This window comes from Artemia sp. Qi Xiang Cuo, chromosome 19 (genome assembly GCF_049724085.1).
Source record: "Artemia sp. Qi Xiang Cuo chromosome 19, ASM4972408v1, whole genome shotgun sequence".
NCBI classification, from domain to species: domain Eukaryota; kingdom Metazoa; phylum Arthropoda; class Branchiopoda; order Anostraca; family Artemiidae; genus Artemia; species Artemia sp. Qi Xiang Cuo.
In genome coordinates this window covers 31,458,150-31,477,854 of record NC_142812.1, presented here as the reverse complement: position 1 = coordinate 31,477,854, position 19,705 = coordinate 31,458,150, and the positions used below count along the sequence as shown (strand labels likewise).

The 19,705-nt window shown below is 35.5% G+C and overlaps 1 protein-coding gene across 1 annotated transcript; it reads left to right on the top strand.

Annotated features, from left to right (window-relative positions):
• Nucleotides 1-17,776: 17,776 nt before the first annotated feature.
• LOC148940729 (uncharacterized) lies at nucleotides 17,777-18,277 on the top strand. Its single transcript, XM_089105055.1, has one exon. It carries the CDS (start codon nucleotides 17,777-17,779, stop codon nucleotides 18,275-18,277), a length of 501 nt encoding a protein of 166 aa, XP_088961181.1.
• The last annotated feature ends 1,428 nt before the right edge of the window (nucleotides 18,278-19,705 follow it).

Below are 19,705 nucleotides of genomic sequence, written 5' to 3'. Positions count from 1 at the left end.
GAATGTTGAGAGGATGCTGAACTAGTTCAAAAAGCACTATGCGCATATGCGTTGTCAGAAGGGCGTATCAGTAACATCTCAGGAACGGCTTAGAGCATTAAGTTGAAATTTTCAGGGCATGTTGAAGGGAATGTTGAACTAAACAAAAGGCAGTGTGTGCATACTTCTACTATTACAATTATTACTACTGCTACTAATGCTACTACTACTACTACTTAGGCTAAAGTTAAGGGGTGACACTTTTAGAGAATGTTAAGGGGGGGTGTTGAACTAAATAAAAATACAATGTACATACAGATTGTCAAAAAGGCGTATCGGCAATACCTTAGGAACGGCTTAGAGCATTAAGTTGAACCTCACAGAGCATGGTGGGAGGGATGTTGGAAAAACCAAAAGCCACTATGTACATAATACTACTACTGCGACAACTGCTACTACTAGTACTACTACTACTGCTGCTACTATTAATGCTACTACTACTAGTGCTGCTACTACTACTAGGACATATCAGCAATATCTAATGAACAGTTTATTGTATTAAGTCAAAACTTTCAAGGCATATTGAGGGGATCTCAAACTAACCAAAAAACACTATGTGTATACTGTCCCTACTACTACTACTACTATAAGGGTGAAACTTGAAGGAAATGTTGAACCAAATAAAAATCATTATGTGCATTCAGGTTGTCGAAAAGGCGTATCAGCAGTATGTCACTAAAGGCTTGGGCTATTAAGTTGAAATTTTCACGGCATGTTGAGGAGGATGTTGAACTAAAAAAAAAGTCACTGTGTGAATACTACTACTACTACACTGTGACCACGACTAACTGCGATTTCGACTGCAACGTCTTCTGACTACGACTACTTGTAATTGCAACTACTTGCGATTGCGACTATATGTGACTGCGATGAATTGCATCTGTGACTGCTTGCAACTGCGACTTCTTGCAGCTGCAGCTGTGACTACTTGCGACTTCTACTGCAACCACTTGCGACTAAAACTACTTAAGACTGTGGCTACTTGTGACTGCGACTACTTACGACTAATCCTATGACTACTTGGAAATGCATCTACTTACAACTGCAGCTATTTGTGACTGTGACTACAACTACTTGCCACTGTTTACTACTCCGAACGTGACTACTTACGACTGCTACACTTGCCAACGCAGCTAAAACTACTTGCGATTGCCACTTCTTGCCATTGCGACTACTTGCGACTGCGATTCCTTGCGTCTGTGACTACTTGTAACTGTGAATGCAGCTACTTGTGATTGTAACAGCAACTATTTGCGATTGCGACTTCGTCTACTTTTAACTGTAACTGCAACTAATTGCAACTGCGACTGCAACTACTTATGACTACGACTACTTCCAACTGCGACTACTGAAAACTGCGACTTCTTGCGGATCTAGCTGTAACTACTTGCGACTGGAACTTCTACTGCTACGACTGCCGGCACTGCTACTACTACAACTACTACTTCTACTATTATAACCATTAAACTAGACAAAACAGTTTAAGTGGATCCAGGTTGTCAAAATGGCACACAGATGCAATATCTCAGTAACAGAATAGGGTATTAAGTTTCAATTTTTAGGGAAAGTTAAGGGGTATGTGAAACTAAATTCAAAGACAGCATGTAATTCCAAATTGCCAAACGGGTGTCTGTGCAATATCCCAGCAGCAGCTAAGGGTATTAATTTGGAACTTTCAGGGTATGTTTTTCTTGATGTTTAATTAAATCAATAGACAATACGTGCATCCACTGTTGTCAAAGAAAGTACCTACGCTATCTGAGGAATGGTTAAGTTTATTAAGTTGAGACTTCCAGGGAGAAACTGGAGTAGGGCTAACACTTCCTACGACTTGTAAAGACCAGAACGTCATTTGCACTTTACTGAAAACAAATTCATTTTAAACATTTTCTCTTTTATAACGCTAACAAATACAAAGTTGCTGAGATTTTCAGGAACGTATGTCAATATACATCAAACTGCTAATCTGCATTTCATTAGATCTTTTCAGTAATCTTGTTTAATATGATTTTACTTCTTATTTTGTTGATGTCATCAGAGGCAACGCTATAGCGTTGCCTATAATAAAGAGCCTTCAATGTAATATTATTTATTTATTTTTCAGAAGCACTTCATATGGAAGGGTAGTTGTATGAACTTCAGAGGGGGCTCATTTGATTGCAGACCCCAGAAATGGCAAATTGCATTTAGTTTAAACTTTTAGGGAATGTTGTTGGTGGGGGGTTTGATAGAAATCAAAAGCCATTAATTAGAAATATTAAATTAGTTTTGGATATTTCAATTCTTATATCAGAAACATGAAAAACTAGGTAAATATTAGTGAAACTTTGGTGATCAAAAACAAACCTAAATTAATTAAATAAGCTTTTGAAAAAGAAGTTTTTCAAGTTTGTGTTTGAATAATAATTCAAACAAGAGACCACCAGAGATTACTATTAAAGAATAAATGAAACCCAAAACGAATAGAAATTGAAATAAACGATCATAGAAAACATAGAGCAACAGGTACTAATATGGATGAATAAACAAATTTAAACCAGAAAAATCAAATCAAATGTCCAAGTCAAACTTAAAACAAAAAAAACTGCTACAAGCAGGACTTTGGCTACTACCCTTTTCCCTAACCTTAAAAGTCTAAAGGTTATTGCGTCATTTGCGCTTTACTGAAAAGGAAATATATTTCAAAAATTTTCTTTTATGCTCACAACATTGAAAAATAAAAAATAGAAATTACAGTGAAATAAAATTTTAACAAAAGCACAATGTTTGAGATACATATATTTTTCCATAAAACGCAAATGACATAACAAGCTATAGACTTGTTAATATAAATATTTGACATTTCAATACATTTGGTTTCTGGGGAAGAGATGACTTAAAAGTTCTTTTTGAATTTGTCAGTAAATTATGGGATTTCAATTTTAAAATGTCTTTAATTACTGCTAAATCAGCTTCTAGCGTATACATGAACCTTTTGAATGTTGGCAGTAGCCTACAAAACAAAATTAATGGTATCATACAGGGATTTTGTCAAACCAGGACATATCTTGAACCAAAGATTATTGATATAATTTATTCTCCTTTTATATTTTGCAACATTTTGGGGTGTGATATTTCGTCTTTTCTTGCTTTAAATACTGTAACATGAAAGACACAAGTAAAAGCTATTGGTATAACCCAAAGTTTATGACAGAATTGAACATCAAAAATTCTTCCTCTGCTAACAAATATTACTTTATACGCAATTCGTCAACTAACCCCCAAAAATAGCAGCCATTTGGTTCCAAATTCTTTAAGAAAAAGCTAGGATGCCTTAAATAGCGTAATATTTAAACGGACACTTGATCTCAAAGAATACCTGTAAGCTGTACTGCAGTTTTATTTAAAGTTTATGAACCTTGATCAATTTAAATAATTTTTACAATTTATATTTTTTTTCAATTTACAATTAATCGATTTAAATTCTATATCTAATAATGATTCATATTTAGGTTTTCGCCTAATAGCTCTCTTGTATTATCTACTTGGACTATCTGTCTTTGCTTTTCTCTGTCTACAATTAGCCATGTCTTGATGCAATCTATGCCACCTACTGCAAAATACTTGATAACTTCAATTCAAAGTCAAGATTTTGAATTGAAGTTATCAAGTATTTTGCAGTAGGTTGCATAGGTTGTATCAAGACATGGCTAATTGTAGACAGAAAAAAACCAAGACAGATAGTCCAAGTAATTGAGAGGCAAATGTTTAAATGGGGGGAGTATACATATATATATATATTTTTATATATATATATATATATATATATATATATATATATATATATATATATATATATATATATATATATATATATATATATATATATATATATATATATATATATATATATATATATATATATATATATATATATATATATATATATATATATATATATATGTATATATGTATATATGTATATATGTATATATGATAAATATATATATATATATATATATATATATATATATATATATATATATATATATATATATATATATATATATATATATATATATATATATAAAGCCGGTTTCTAGTCCTTTCCCAATCGTTGCGAAAAACCGTCTGAACTTGCATCCTTACCATCTGAAAGAATCTCTCAAAATTGGAACTTACCTTTTGCTCTTTCCTTAGTAGTAAATAAACTATAAAAAGCATGTAAGTATAAGCTGGCCCTAAAACATAATTTCGATAATAGGCATGTCGTCCAACGGGCTTTCTGCTGCTATTCCATAGAAAACAACCAGCTGTATTTTTTTTTCTTCCTTTTTTTTTAGCAGGACCGCATAAAGAGCAAATATCGACCAGCAATCCTGATGGTCCTGTTTATCCAACGAATATTCAGAGCTAAGGATATTAGTCAAAAAATGTCTTCTAAATATAGCTTTTTCTTTCAGTAATTTTACCCAAAATGATATAATCCTCGGCAGGTTGCTAGGAAGGCAGGCAAAGTTGGCTATAGTCAGGGAGCCGCTCGCCGAAAATGTGACCGGTAGGTTATCAGTAAGCAGCAGAAGGTTTGACAACAGAATATGAAGTAATCTATAGCGCTGATTACGGATATGAGCGTTATATACTTGGCCGGGGGAGGGGTACTAGTCTTCAAAATTTGAAAAAATCGCATTTTTTAGCTCTTAAAAAATAGGTTTTGCAAAACTTCCAACAATGATCACGCAGACTATGGTAGTCGATACCACTGATTAAGCGTGCCCTGCAATGGTGACGACCTTGAAACTTGCAATTTTATTAATTTAATTAATAGAAAAAAATCGCTATAATATTCATATGTAATTTCATAGACCACACTGGCTTTCAATTCACAGAATTTAACAAATGAAAATACGGAGAGAAAACGGGTATAATATTTAAACAAAGCAGTAGACAAAAAAAAAACTTTACATAACAAAATTCCGAATATTTCGATTCCACACCCGAGAGCCTTTATCAGCGGGAAAAATTAATTAAGCTAAATAAAACGCAACGTATGAAGAAAAAAAAATAAATAGATATTATTCACAATTACTAACTTCAGTGATATTGGAAGTAATTAAAATGTGAGTTTTATTTATTTGCTCTTGTTTTTCTTTAAATGTTGTGTTTAATTTAACTTAATTCATTTTTTTTCCATTGATAAGGGCTACCGGAATTGGAATCCAAGTAACACCCATTTTCTCTATGTTTTCATTTGTCAAATTTTCTAATATTCAAGTATTTAGCGAGTACCAGAAAGTAGTTCTCTGACTATTTCTAATAGCAACTTCTAGCATGTTACTTACTAATGAGCAAATTTTAGAAGATACTAACTCAGTCAATCACATTTTTCAATCTAAAGAAGCCAGATGGGAAAAACTCGTATGAAGAAGCCAGATCGAAAAAACTAGATCGTTTGGTAAATTCCTGCAAAAGTTGATGCATAGGCACTAAATATTCACAGAATCGGACAAAAACTTTGTTTTTCACAATATGAGCGGTACCAAAAGAATAGCTCATAATGATACAGCATAAGGACATCAATGCTGTGTCATTCGCATCGACATATTCAATACCAATACCCCTCTTCAACAGTCCAACGTGTGCGACACAACTCTAGCATCCGCCTCTTCATGAGTACAACTCAAACACTTTTTTAAAGCCTGTATAAATATTTCCACTTTTACTGATCATCACTATTTTCATCTAATCTTGAAATCCTCTGGAGAGGTAGACTGTCAAACCTGCTTGAAGCGCCTAGAATAAGTTTTCAAATTTGTCAAATAAAAGTTCAGTCAGTTTTGACTTTGCCTTGGAATTTGATAGCAAATTCGGATTCAATGCAATAATCTTCTTCCAAAGTTCTAATCTTGGACTTGTATTGAATCTAATTTGCAGACTTGTCTTACTATTCTTCCAAACTTTTTTTTAACATTTAAAAACACCCTGAGCTTTGTAAATTCTTTATTTTAACATTTTCACTGCTCCCACTGTATTTACTAATAATGCTACCAATGTAAGTGAAGCTGTCTACCTGATTAATCTTTTCGCTACCCAGCGTCACCTTTTCATCTTCACTTATTCCTAGCCTTAGTGACTTAGTCTTCTTAGCATTTGTTTATAAACCTATTCTAGCTCCCTAAACTCGCAAAACCTCTATAAATTCATTCATTTTACTCACACTTCCATCTAAGATGCTTAAATGATCAGCAGAATCTAAGTCCAGGAGATGTCTTCCCTTCCCATTTTCTTCTTTGGTCTCCCATTGCCTTTCCTGTGCTCCTTAAGACCATCAAATCCATCAAAATGGTCCATATAAATTTACCATATTTGTTATTACTAGACTGTTATACCTACAAAATTGCAGAAGTCTGTAGCCATTGCTGTTTTTTTTCAGTAGTAAATTTACCTAGGCTGTAATGCCATATACCCCTATTTTTACTGACCTGAGCGTAAAAATCTCCTAATAAAAACACCATATTTCTACCTGGGGTCCAGTCTATTTGCTCCTCTAACTGTAAGTAAAATTCATATGAGTCACTAGTATCTCTATCAGTTGGCTTTCCAAGGGCATATACTATTATAACTGATACCCTGAATTTTTTAGTCATAAAATGAACAATTAGTATTCTATTATTAATACCTTCCCAGTCTAAACAACACTTAGCAGCTTTCTTATTCATCATAAGCCATACTCCCTGTCTATGTATCCCATTTTTCGATCCTGAGTAAATAAATTCTACATCATCTATTTTCATGCTTCCTACCCCTGGGATATGAGTTTCCAAAACTCATAATAAGTCCAGTTCGAATCTTCTTAATTCGTCATTCAAAATGTTGATACGATACTCATTTTTTAACGTCGTAACATTCCAAGTTCTAATTTTCATATTCTGTAAATTATTGAAATTATTTTGGCCTCAGAAAAGCAATGGTCCCAGATACCAGTGCATCTTCCCTAGGTTGGAGACCAAAAAATCTTCCCAAGTCTACACCGAAGCGCTCAAGCCGGCTTAGAAGTTCCCGGGACCTCCAATATGAATGGAGGTTTTTTGCAATTCTTGGTCACAGCATGCTTTTCAGCACTTAGCGATGCCCTTCTGTCAACAAGAGTCGAAATCCTGCACAGTCAGTCTCAAGCTTATATCTCCGACTCATTATATTCATGCCTAAAAAATATTATGCTACAACGGGGAGGCAACTCATGGTAGATAAATTAGCTAGGAAGAGGCTCTCAAGTGGGGATAGAGTTGACCGCAAGTTCCCCAGTATTACTGGTACCCCGAAAGGGTTGAAGTAGCCCTTTGCAAAGGCTGTTGTCTATAAATATGGGTCTTACGTCCTGCTGCAGTTGTCCTCCTATAGAAGATCCTTCCACAATGGTATTCTGTATCACCATACAGTTTAACCCATTACTGGGAGAAGGTTTGGAACTCATGGGCGGTGTGCACACACTGTTGGGCCCTGTTGAGTGTATATTCGAGGGGCCTTCTTCCTCCTCCACCTGTATCTATGGTCCCGGGTGAGGGTGTCTCAGTTTTCATTATGGACCTCCAAGAACAAGGTTACCCCTTGGTCCGTGCCTCTTATGGAGGTACCCTACATATATGCAGCGTGTTTCCCTGTCGCCACCTGGGGACACGCTGACTGGCCTGGTTGAGTTCCGTACCTATCAGCCTAGATGGATAATATAAGAAAAGCTAAGACAAAGTATTATCTACCTAGTTAGATGTTCATGCTGCACCTAAGGCAAATAATTGTCTAGCTAGATAAAATTATTTGTGCTTCATATTACAACCAAACTACTTAGACAATCTACTTATCTGCCTAGTTGGATAATATAATAATCCAAACTCAAATGACCAAAATTGTCAATAAAGAATAAATGAAACCCAAACAAACAGAAATTAAATAAACTACTGTAGCAAACATAGAGATAACAATTACTAACACAAATGAATAAATAAACATTTGAATGAGTAAAAATTGAATTGGGCTTTCAACTTCAAGCAAAAGTTAAACTTTGAATTCGTAGACTTAAAGGTCAAACTTCAAACAAACAAAAACCACTGCAAACAGGAGTTTTGTTACTGCCCCCTTCCTTTACCCGTAAAAGTCTAAGCCTATTGTGTGACAATTATGTTTTATTAACAACTATACACGCCAGTATGCCTTTGTTTTTCAAAACACAGACGACAAATAAAAAAAATAATTCACTATCACAATATATATGACTAAAAAGATCACATATATATAACAATCAAGATGACTGAAAAGAATTAATGAAAATAAACTGAATATTTAATATATAACAACATTAATTACTGGAAACTCAGCTTTCACCATAATTTTGATTTTTCAATGTTCTAAATACAAAAGAAATATTTGTAATACAATACGTTTTAAGTAAAGAACAAATGCTAGGAGAAAAGGGTGTTGAAGAGAGAATGAGAATGATTATTTTTTACCCTTGAACCTTAAGCTAAGGGGCACTAGAAGTCTCAATTTCTAATGAACTGAGTGCCACCGAAGTTTATATGATGACTCCTTTGTCACAAAGTGTCTCTGATAAAAAAAAAACAATATATATTGGAAACTATGGCCCTCTACTATATGCAACACTATAGCATTACCTGTTTGTTTTATCCCCCATATCATGAAACTACGTGTTGTTTTGTGCTGCTACCTTTTGATGGTGCAACCCCAAAGTTAAATTAATTTTCAGAAAAAAAATAATAAACAAAAATAATACGGGTGACTTCGGGAGTCTTCACTCAGGTGGAATAATATATATTCTTTGCTTTGGCTCCCCCCCCCCCCCGTTGGCTTTCATTTGAAGACTCTACAAGGAGTATTCTCGAGTTGTGGGATACTCACACGTTGCAATGGGACTCTTTTAAAGATTCCTCACACATGAACATTAAACCAATTCTAGATCGTTTTCACTTATCTGAAAAGATAATTCTTTTCTGAATTATCTATTTTCTGACTCCTCTAGTTACGAGCTAACAGTTCTTAGTCATCAGTAACGCTTTTAGCACTATACCTCCGGTATATGGAATAAGGCAAAGATGGACCAGGAATGGCAGTTCGTATCGAGTGTAACTTTATCTGAAGGTTTGAATCTTGAAAATTTCGGTGACTCTGACATAGTGGTGTATTGGTGCCGTATCCTTACACTAAAATCTGCAACTGGAGCAGTAATGTTTCCAAACGTTTCAAAATTGATATAATATTTTTTTCCTTGCCAATGTCGAATGTCATTATTGAGTGCCTTTTTTAATTTTTTAGAGGAAGTCAAAACTGACATGCAGAATCATCTTAGTTCAATAAAACGTCAGCAAAATCATTAGCTCAATATAACGTCAGCAGACTAATTTGCTAACTCTGTCGTTGACATTAAAAGTGGTTTTTTTTTCTCTTTTTTGGTTATCGATATCGACCTCCGGGCTTCAACCGTCATCCCGGCTAATCTGTTTCCTAAAAAAAAAATACTGTCATCTTGGGCTCGCCATGTATATCGGTTCATAGGAAGGAGAAGAAGAAATTTTTCTTGAAACAAAAATTCTACCTTCCACTTTAAAATTCTGTTCATTTTTCTTTCTGATTTTTCGGATGAAAAGAGGTAGGTAAAAGAGCATTAGGCAATTCAGTATGTTGTCATAGGCAGCGCAATCGAGACGTCTAAGTAAAGAAAAATGTTGGCACAATGTATTATTTTTTTTTTTCCATACCAGGGCAATTCGTATTGAAGGAGTTGTCGTAGAAACTTCAAAAAGGGCTCATTCGATTGGAAATTGGAATAACTAGTGCCCTTTTTAATAGTCGAAAGTGATTGGAAGGCAGCAAACATCCCTTCCATGCCCATCCTTTCAACAAACACATCCAATAAAAATTTTAAAATAGCCATTTTGTTCAGTGTAACTGATTTCCAGAGAGAAAATTTGTTTACGAGGAGATTACTCCCACTAAACCCATAGGGCAAGGGTTTTCTAGTTATACCCTGGATGTATATATGAACGATTTTGGCACAATGTATTATTTATTATTTTTTCCTTTAGACTAGGGCACTTCATATCGAAGAAGTTGTCGTAGAAACTTCGAAAAGGGATCATTCAATTAGAGATTGGAGTGGCTTGTGCCCTTTTTAATAGTCGAAAATGATTGAAAGGCAACTAACACCTCTTCCACGCCCATCATTTCCCGAAACACATACAATCAAAATTTTGAGATAGCCATTTTGTTTAACGTAGTTGAAAGTTCTGGAAATTGGGTCTTAGAGGATGACAACCACCCTAACAGCCCTTAGGGTAAGGGTTGTAATTTATGCCCCGGGGGCATATACGGTGTTTATAGAAAGCGTTGTCGTAGAAACTTAAAAAGGGATGATTAGTTTGGAAATCGAAAGGCCTAGTGCCCTTTTTAATAGTCGAAAGTGATTCGAAGGCTTGACATTTTTATAGTAAAGATCGATGTGGGTATAATGTATCATTTTTGTTGTTGTTGTTGTTGTGTAGACCAGGGCACTTCGTATCGAAGGAGTTGTCGTAGGAACTTAGAAAAAGGCTAATTCAATTGAAAATAGAAAGGGCTGATGCCCTTTTTAATAGTCGAAAGTGATTGGAGGGAAACTAATCCCCCTCCCATGCCCACCCTCCCATTTGCTGTTATGTTTAAAAACTCAATGTTGCCTTAATATTAAATCAAAATGTACAGTGTTAATGCTAATTCCCAATAAGGCATCTCAGCAGTATCTCAAGAACGACTGAGGGAATTATGTTCAAACTTTCAGGGCTTCTTCTGCTCTTAAGATTTGACCAAATCAAAATAGCGTAAGTGTATCCAAGCTATCAAAGAAAGTAAACAAATTTTTTTGCGAATGTTATCAAGTTTTCTATTTCAGGTCAACTAGAGGAGGTATGAAACTAAATTAAACACTATTATTTGTGTCCAGATTTTTATAAGGGTCTATGTTGTTAAATTTTGCTGAAAATTGTTTTCCAGTATACAAATAGCAGGCCAAACTATAAATTCTTAAAAAAAACAAAAAGATTTAAAGTGTGATTTTGTTTTTCCCTGAAAAGACTATGTCAATATAAAACAAACAGAAATTAATTAAAAAAACTGTTTCCAAAAAATTAGTATTTCAAAGAAAAGTAAAGAACTCCATTAAACCAAAAATGAACAAAATTAAAAGTCAAATAATCTACCAAGCGTGAAACTACCACAAATCAGCATCGATAAATAAATGAAACCCAAAACGAACAGACATTACTATAAATAACCGAGTCAAACTCAAAATGAGTAGAAATTAACATAAGTTTGGCTCAAAACCCCTATGCTTTCCCAAGGCCAGAACAAAATTTGCGCTTCAGTGACAAAAAAACAAATGGATGTGCATTGTCAGTTTAATGTGTATATACTGATATTTATTAATCAAATGCTAATATTATTTGATTTATTAAAGTTATAAAAGTAAAAAAATTTATATTTTTTTAGTAAAGTGCAATTTATGTTCTGGCCTTGGTAAAGCATAGGGGTTTTGAGCCCAACTTGTGTTAATTTCTGCTCGTTTCGAGTTTGACTCAGTTATTTATTGCTATTTTTGTTCGTTTTTGGTTTAATTTATTTATCGATGCTGATTTGCAGTAGTTTCCCGCTAGGTAGATTATCTAGAGCTAGTATAGAAATATATCTATAGAAATGAATTACATTTTTTTTCACAGTTAGCAGAGCATACTGAAGTTGAAATAGCCTTAAACTTTAACTTGAAACGTTATATATTGACCACTTATTTCAGAAAATAATTTCGAAGGGTTATTACGTGTTGATAAGATAAGAGGGTAAAGGTTCAGTTTGGTTCTTCCTGAAGTGTACTGCGCAGGAGCCCTATGGTGAAGCTGGAGGTTTGTTCTCCCTTATAAAACAACTTATTTCAGAAGATACAAAGAAGAAGCCCATTCGCGGCATTCTGTGGGACCACAAGATACAGTACTAGTATCAGATCTCGCGTGTGGCAGCTTACGCTCGTCAAGTTCTGGCTGTACCGGACACGTGTGCCCCAGTTAAACGGCTTTTTAGCACGACGGGACTGATAGTGACTGCCAAAAGGTCAATGGCTCCAGGCAGAGTGAACAAACTGACTTTTGTTACATCAGTTGTAACTGATGTTATGTAACCGCTGATTTAAAATTGTTGGTGTTGTTAAGCCATGGTTTCTTACTTGTTTACAGTGTTTTTTCGATGTTGTTATTTGTTTTTTTTTTTTCACTTCCTTTTAGTATTTATTTGATGAACAGGAGATGTTTTAAATTAAAACTTTGAAATTCATAAAAACATTATCCCAAATAATTAAAAAGAAGGAAATGACTAAACACGGGATTTTATAGGAACAATGCGATATTAAATATAAACACAACATAGGTTTCCCTGGATCTAGTGGCTAAAAATGAGAATTCTACTTGGTCTGATGGACGGTGAACATAAACACTTTCCGCACGGCCCAAAAAATTCCTGTTTTGTCATATTGTTCTTGTGTGTTCTTAGACAACCATTTAAAAATCCTTACTAAAATCGAGGTTAAACGTGCTTGGTGAAGTGGAATTTTTGTTATTATTTTAACTTAGAAAAATCGGCACGCGGGGGCGTCCCGGCGGTAGAAACTCGGCGGTATATTGTAAAAATAAATTCGGTGCGCCGCCGCCGATACTAAATCGCACATACGCCGCCGGCCTGTCGGCGTGGCGTGGCGTCGGGGTCTACTGGGGAGGTATTTGGTGAGTATAGGTTATAAAAAGCCTGATTGACTTGTAAATAAGTCAAATGAACTATAAAAAGTAGCCTAGACTGTAATTTAACCTTGGGTTGGTAATACTAGTGGTTAAAAGGGATATCTACATGGTATTGCCTGATAAGTTTGTTTAGGCCTATGCTATGCCGACAATGCACCTCCCTCCTAATCGTTCAGATATGGTCCTGAACTATATTGGCCATTTTTTATTGTTCCTTTGCTAATACAGAATTGCTGTACCCATAAAAATCACTGTAGGCTGTAAGGGATTTCAAAGAAGTTATTGAATAAGTATTTTTTTTAAATGTGTTTAACCTTGGGTTGGTAATACTAGTAGTTAAAAGGGCTATCTTTGTGGTATTGCCTGATAAGCCTGAATTGCCTGAATTGGTATATATAGCCTAGGGATGGGGGTAAGTTTCATTTTGACAAAAATGATCATTATATTTGTTAAGAACATAAAAAGGGCATCAAGCAGTATGTTTACTTTATTTGTAAGTCAATAATATGAACTGAAAATTTATCACCGGTTTTCTATTAGATAGCCTATATAATGGGTAGGCTTATATACAATAGGCCTACAAAAAGAAAACAATAAGACCATAACAGTCTTCCTTTGTAAAGTGTAATACACTTTATTGATTACATTACCATAGTTTTCTTCATATTTATCTATGTCTTAAATAATATTTATTCAACAATTTCTTTGAAGTTCCTATATAGTCCAGGACATTATTTGGAACCATTAGCAGAGGGTTCGGTAAAATTCGACTTTAGCTACTTTTGACTATCTTGAAAAGAGGTTAGGTTAAGAAAATTAAACTTTCATAGATGGTACTAAAGACTAAAGCATGTCCTGGGAAGATATTTTGAGTACCCACCTCTACTCCTCCATCCAGACGGTCCTGACCTTTGATGACCTTTAAGAATATGTGTGCTATAGAAGTGAAACATTGCAAAACAGATCGGCTTAAATGAAGCACAACACAATTGTTTTCAGCTTCACAACTTTGCTCAATCCCAATTTATAAGGTTTTAAAGACATGCAAATACATTTCCTGAATTTTGGAAATAAACTATTTATATGTCTTAAAATTCTACTCAAATAACTGAAATTGCATTTTCAGAGCTAAAGCCAGAGAAAAAGAAACTGATAACTTAAAATTAATGTAAAATGTTGTTTTGTCAAAATTTCAATGGGTATAGACCTGTCATGTAGGCAAATTTCATGACCCTCTAGAGGGAGAAGGAGTGGAGGTATGTAAGTCAAAATACCTTCCCGGGAAATACTTTAGCCTGTAGACTCATCCCTGAAAGTCTCATTTTCCTAACCTAACCCCTTCCCAAGATAGCCAAAAGTAGCTAAAGTAGAATTTTACACTACTAGTATTACCAGCCCAATGTTAAACACAATTAAAAAAATACTTATTCAATAGCTTCTTTGAAATCCCTAACAGCCTACAGTGATTTTTATGGAAACAGCAATTCTGTATTTGCAAAGGGAAAATAAAAAATGGCCATTATAGTTCAGGAGCATATCTGAACCATTAGGAGCGAGGTGCATTGTCTGAATAACATAGACCTAAGCAAACTTATCATGCAATACCATGTAGAGAGCCCTTATAAACACTAGTATTACCAACCCAAGGTTAAATTACAGTCTAGGCTACTTTTTATAGTTCATTTGACTTATTTACAAGTCAATCAGGCTTTTTATAACCTATACTCACCAAATACCTCACCAGTAGTCCCCGACGCCACGCCGCGCCAACAGGCCGGCGGCGAATGTGTGATTTAGTATCGCCGGCGGCGCGCCGAATTTTTTTTGGCAGTGCGCCGCCGATTTTAGACTGGTGGGGCGCCAAGGCGCGCAGATTTTTCTGATTCAAAATAATAATAAAAAATCCACTTCACCAAGCACGTTCAACCTCGATTTTACAAAGGATTTTTAAATGGTTGTCTAAGAACATACAAGAACAATATGACAAAACAGGAATTTTTTGGGCCGTGCGGAAAGTGTTTATGTTCACCGTCCATCAGACCAAGTAGAATTCTCATTTTTAGCCACTAGACCCAGGGAAACCTATGTTGTGTTTATGTTAATGGTAAGTTTATATGTAACAGCATGTAGCAAGGCCATTACATGATTTAAAAAGACAAAGGAGAAAAAATTGAAAAATGATTCAAAAACAGATTTTCTCTGTTGTTCTTAGTTTAAGATGAAAATTTACTAAAGTTTAGCTTTTATTGTACTTTTTTATTTCCTTAAAGATTATTATAATTTCGTCGGAGCTTTGTTTATATCTTTATAGAAATTAATGTGTCTGAGAAGAATTTATTCCTCTTTTTTATGAAGATAACTCAGTTTCCCAAGAGAAGTAGACAACTGTTTTGCTGCATTTTCTTTAATACGTCCAGTTTTACTTTCAAAAACAAGTTTTTTATTAATTCAAAATATCATTATTGAAAAAATATACGAACTATTTCTGCTGATCTGCACTATTTTTGTCTTTGAAAATAAAGTCCATATTTCCTCGCTACCATTTAGGCTTGAGTAATTTATTGGGATGTTTAGAATAGGTATTTCTAGTGTAAAACAGCCACACAAAACAATGTTAATCATCTGGTGTTGCCTGGTAAGTTTGTGTACTATATATAGGATTCTAACAAATCAGATCCATACAATACACCACGGGTTACTAATTTATTATAAAACTGATTCACTTTGCTATAAAAGTATAAGGCTGAAATATCCACGCCTCTTTTGTCAGTTCCTGGATGCAGAAAAAATGGCAGTAACTCCTAAAAACTTTCCCACCCCTGATAAATGTTAAAAGCAAGTGTGAAGCTTTCCTTAAACAAAATATAATATTTTCACCCTTAGGCTACGAAATAAAAAAGATTTATGAATTACTCTTAGGTTTACAAAAAAAAATTTATAAAGTCATCAAGGAGCAATTAGCATATACATCAGTTCAAGAGATGATAATATTTTTAACAGAAGGAGACAAAATATTTAACTGGGTCAAAGGGATTTTGGACTATAACCCTTCCATTATTTCTAAGAATGTTCTTTCATGTTCTTCATATAATTTTGGCTAAGATATGAATTGGTTTTCAAAAATTACGTTTTTAGTATCTAAATCAAAAAAGAAAACCGAAGGGAAGTTTTTGTCCCCCTCCCAAATTTTCTTGAATTGGCTGTGCTGTAATTTTCTTATTTTATGAAGCTTTTCTCATCTACCCACCCAACCTCCTGTGCTTTATTGAGATTATATTCTTTGCTGCCGATCATACTATTTTGACGACCACTGGATGGCAAAGATTGCTAATGAATTGTCCTGTCAGTGCCACAAAGCTTAAAAGTCTCTTTATTACAAAAAACAAAAAAATCCTCGGGAGCAATGTGCCGACGAAATTCCTTAGGGGGGCATTTGCCCCTTCTTGCCCCCCTAGTTACGCCACTGCAGTCACCTATTTACGGTAGTTTGAAATCCCTACAAATTTGACCCTTGTAGACTCACCAGACAGTCCCCTTCAAATCCCTGTCATCAGAATCCCCTTTCAACGGAATGAAAAAAATTATATTTCTGAAAAACCCAGAGGTATTCATACTTTTTACCCTTCACCCTTTTGGTTGTCACTGGACTTGCATGTTCGGTGAGCAGAGCAAGAACACTAATACAATCAAGTCAATGATCCAGTCAGAGTTTTCACAATCCTTAGGGGCTATCACTTCCTACCCTTCAATGCGGAATATGTTCCAGGTCAAAAATTAGTTTTTCTCCCCCTGGAGAGGATTCAAGCTTGCAGTTCTATTTTTAATCAACTGATTTGGGATACAGAGGCTACTTGAGAGATTTTGGGAAGTGATAAGCCCTGAGGATTGTGGAAAATCTGACCACTCATCAGCCCTTGTTACAACTATCATTCTAATCGTGGAATTATATTTCAGGTTTCCTTTCACAAGCTTCCAAGTGATAAGGATCTGAGAAAGGAGTGGCTTGTGAAGATTCAAAGAGATGAAGGTCCCTTGTTCCAAATCTCAGATGCCTACACTAGAGTATGTTCTAGACATTTCAACACTGAGGACTTCTATGCTGGTTTTGCATCCGGAAGAAAAGAACTCAAACCAGGATCTATCCCAAGTATTTTTCCTTGGACAAATGAGTCATTTTTCAGGCGAAAAGCTCCTAAAGAAAGACAAGTTAGTGAGAAACATCACAAAGGCCGGAAAAAACTCAGTGCTGAGATTACTCAAGTTGAAGATGTGTCTGCAAGTGGGCTACTGCACACTATAACAAGCAAGGAACTTTTTGGAAGTGGTGAAGGCGAGGAACCTTGTGAAATTGGTGAAATAACTAGCTCAGGGAATGTTAGCAGTACCAGCGATAATGTGGCTGCCAGTTTATCATCAATAGTTAGAGAACTAGAAGCAAAGTCAAAGTACTTGCAAATTGAACTTCAAGATAAAAAGAAAGAGATTGAAAAACTGCAGCACATTCATATGGACATAAAAAGCAAACTCGCTGCCTTTGGTGAAGCTTTGAAAGATAGTAAATTTACTTATGCTCACGTGAAAAAGGATAACACACTCCTGCAGTTGGGTACTATACTGGGTTCACCTGTTCATCTGACTTTGAGTCTTTTTTTGAATTCATCAACTGTGGTGAAAATGTGAGACTCACTGAAGCTCATGTGAGAGTTCCCAAAGGTTCAGCTAAGAGACGCAACAGAAAGCTCTCTGGACGTGATCAGTTGCTTCTTGTCCTTTGCAAGCTAAAAGTGGGATTATACGAACAAGACCTGGCACTCCGTTTTTCCATTAGTCAGGGGACCGTTAGCGAAATCCTTGTGAGCTGGATCAATTTCTTATATATACAGTTGGGAAGACTTGTTCTCTGGCCGTCAAGACAATATGTCGACAGAAATATGCCAGATGACTTTAAAGCTGAATATCCCACAACTCTTGTTGTGATCGACGCAACTGAAATTCAGTGTCAAGTTCCTTCGTCATTCCTAAATAAAACTCTGTCTTATTTGTCATACAAAAGTCGGCAGACTAAAAAAGGTCTCATTGGCATTGCCCCAAACGGCATTGTGACGTTTGTATCTGAGTTGTACGATGGGTCCATCTCTGATGTAGAACTTGCCAAAAGATGTGGAATCCTGAAGATGCCATATGATGATGGTGATAGTATAATGGCTGATAAGGGTTTCCACAAACAGACTGACTTGCCTTCTTGCGTAAGCCTAAATATTCCCCCGTTTCTTCAAAATGCTGGGCAATTTGCAGCTTCTGATGTTATTGAAACACAGAAGATTGCCCGCCTCCGAATACACGTTGAGAGACTCATAATGCGAATTAAGTGCTATGGGATCTTAAGAGAAACAATCCCAGTTACCCTTGTCCCAGTTCTGAATCAGATGTGAACTGTTTGTGCCATAATGACAGTCTTTATGAACCCCATCATCAGCTCTTCAGGTGAATAAGCAGAACCTAGTGAAGAATAGTTATTTTTTTCCTTTGAGTCTACTTTTATTTGAAGCATATGCCGATCCCATGCTTAAGTATATTGAAGGGTAAATAAAAGTAATTTAAATAGAGGATACACAAATAAAAGTTCAAAGTTTTTTTTATTATATAATAGTATTTACAGAAACAGAAGATTTTGTAGAAGCAACTAATACAACCGAATCTTTTTGTAAAATTATTTGAAAAAAAACTACGTTTTCTAAAGATTTAAAGAGGCTGAGTCACACGTTCTACCATTAAAACGTACTGGTATTAGGTGGTGCTGTTGTGGGGCTGTCGCCCCCCAAACCCCCGCTTCCGTATATGAAAGGGGCTGTGCTCTCCTCAACGCCTCGCTCTTTATGCTAAAGTTTGACTTTCTCACAACTCTTTTAAACAATAAAAACTTTAGCGTAAAGAGCGAGGCGTTGAGGAGGGCACAGCCCCTTTCATATACGGAAGAGAGGGTTTGGGGGGTGGCCGCTCCCCAACTGCACATCCTAATCCCTGTACGTTTTAAGGTTAGAACTTGTGACTCAGCCTCGTTAAATCTTTAGAAAAAGTAGTTTTTTTCAAATAATTTCTGCACGTTTTTGTACAGTTTATTACTTATTATTGCTTGACTAACAGTTTGCTGATCTTTTCAGGAGTTAAAGATGGGGGGCGGCCGCCTCCCAAACCCCCCGCTTTTGAAGATTCTTGTGTTAATGCTTTTAATTCCTGAATACTCAAATAAATGCACAGTAAGATTTTATTTTTTCAACTTTTCTCCGAGAATGTGGGTATACGGCATGTTATCAAAGCAGTGGAGACTTACCTGTAACCTGAAGGCCGACTGTGATATTCTTCTGGAGACGCCTGTTGAGCCGAAGGATTTAATAGATTGGATTTAAAAAAGAAACTGAGTTTCTTTTTTAAATCCATTAAAAAAAGAAACTGAGTTTCTTTTTTAAACTTTAAATTCAATATATAAAAAATTTTCTCTGACAGGGAATTGAACCCGGATCTTCCGCTTGCCAGTCAGGAGCATCGACCAATGTACCACAGAGACACTTGTTATATTATTTTAGTCTCTCGTATGTATTTTTGACGCAAACAAATCCCCACAAAACTTGATATTTGTTTTTTGGAAAATAGGGAAGGAAGGATCGGATTGAGCTGAAATTTTGAGGATAAGCTCGCAGGCCCAAGGAAAGCTTATCCTCTAAATTTCAACCCGATCGGACGACGTTAAAGGGGGGTTGTGGTGGGAAAAATTAACATGGGCTCTTATAGGAAAACGAGGTTTTTCGTAAATGTAATTCGGGGGATAATTTTTTCGGTCTGAAAATGTCAACAGGTCCGAA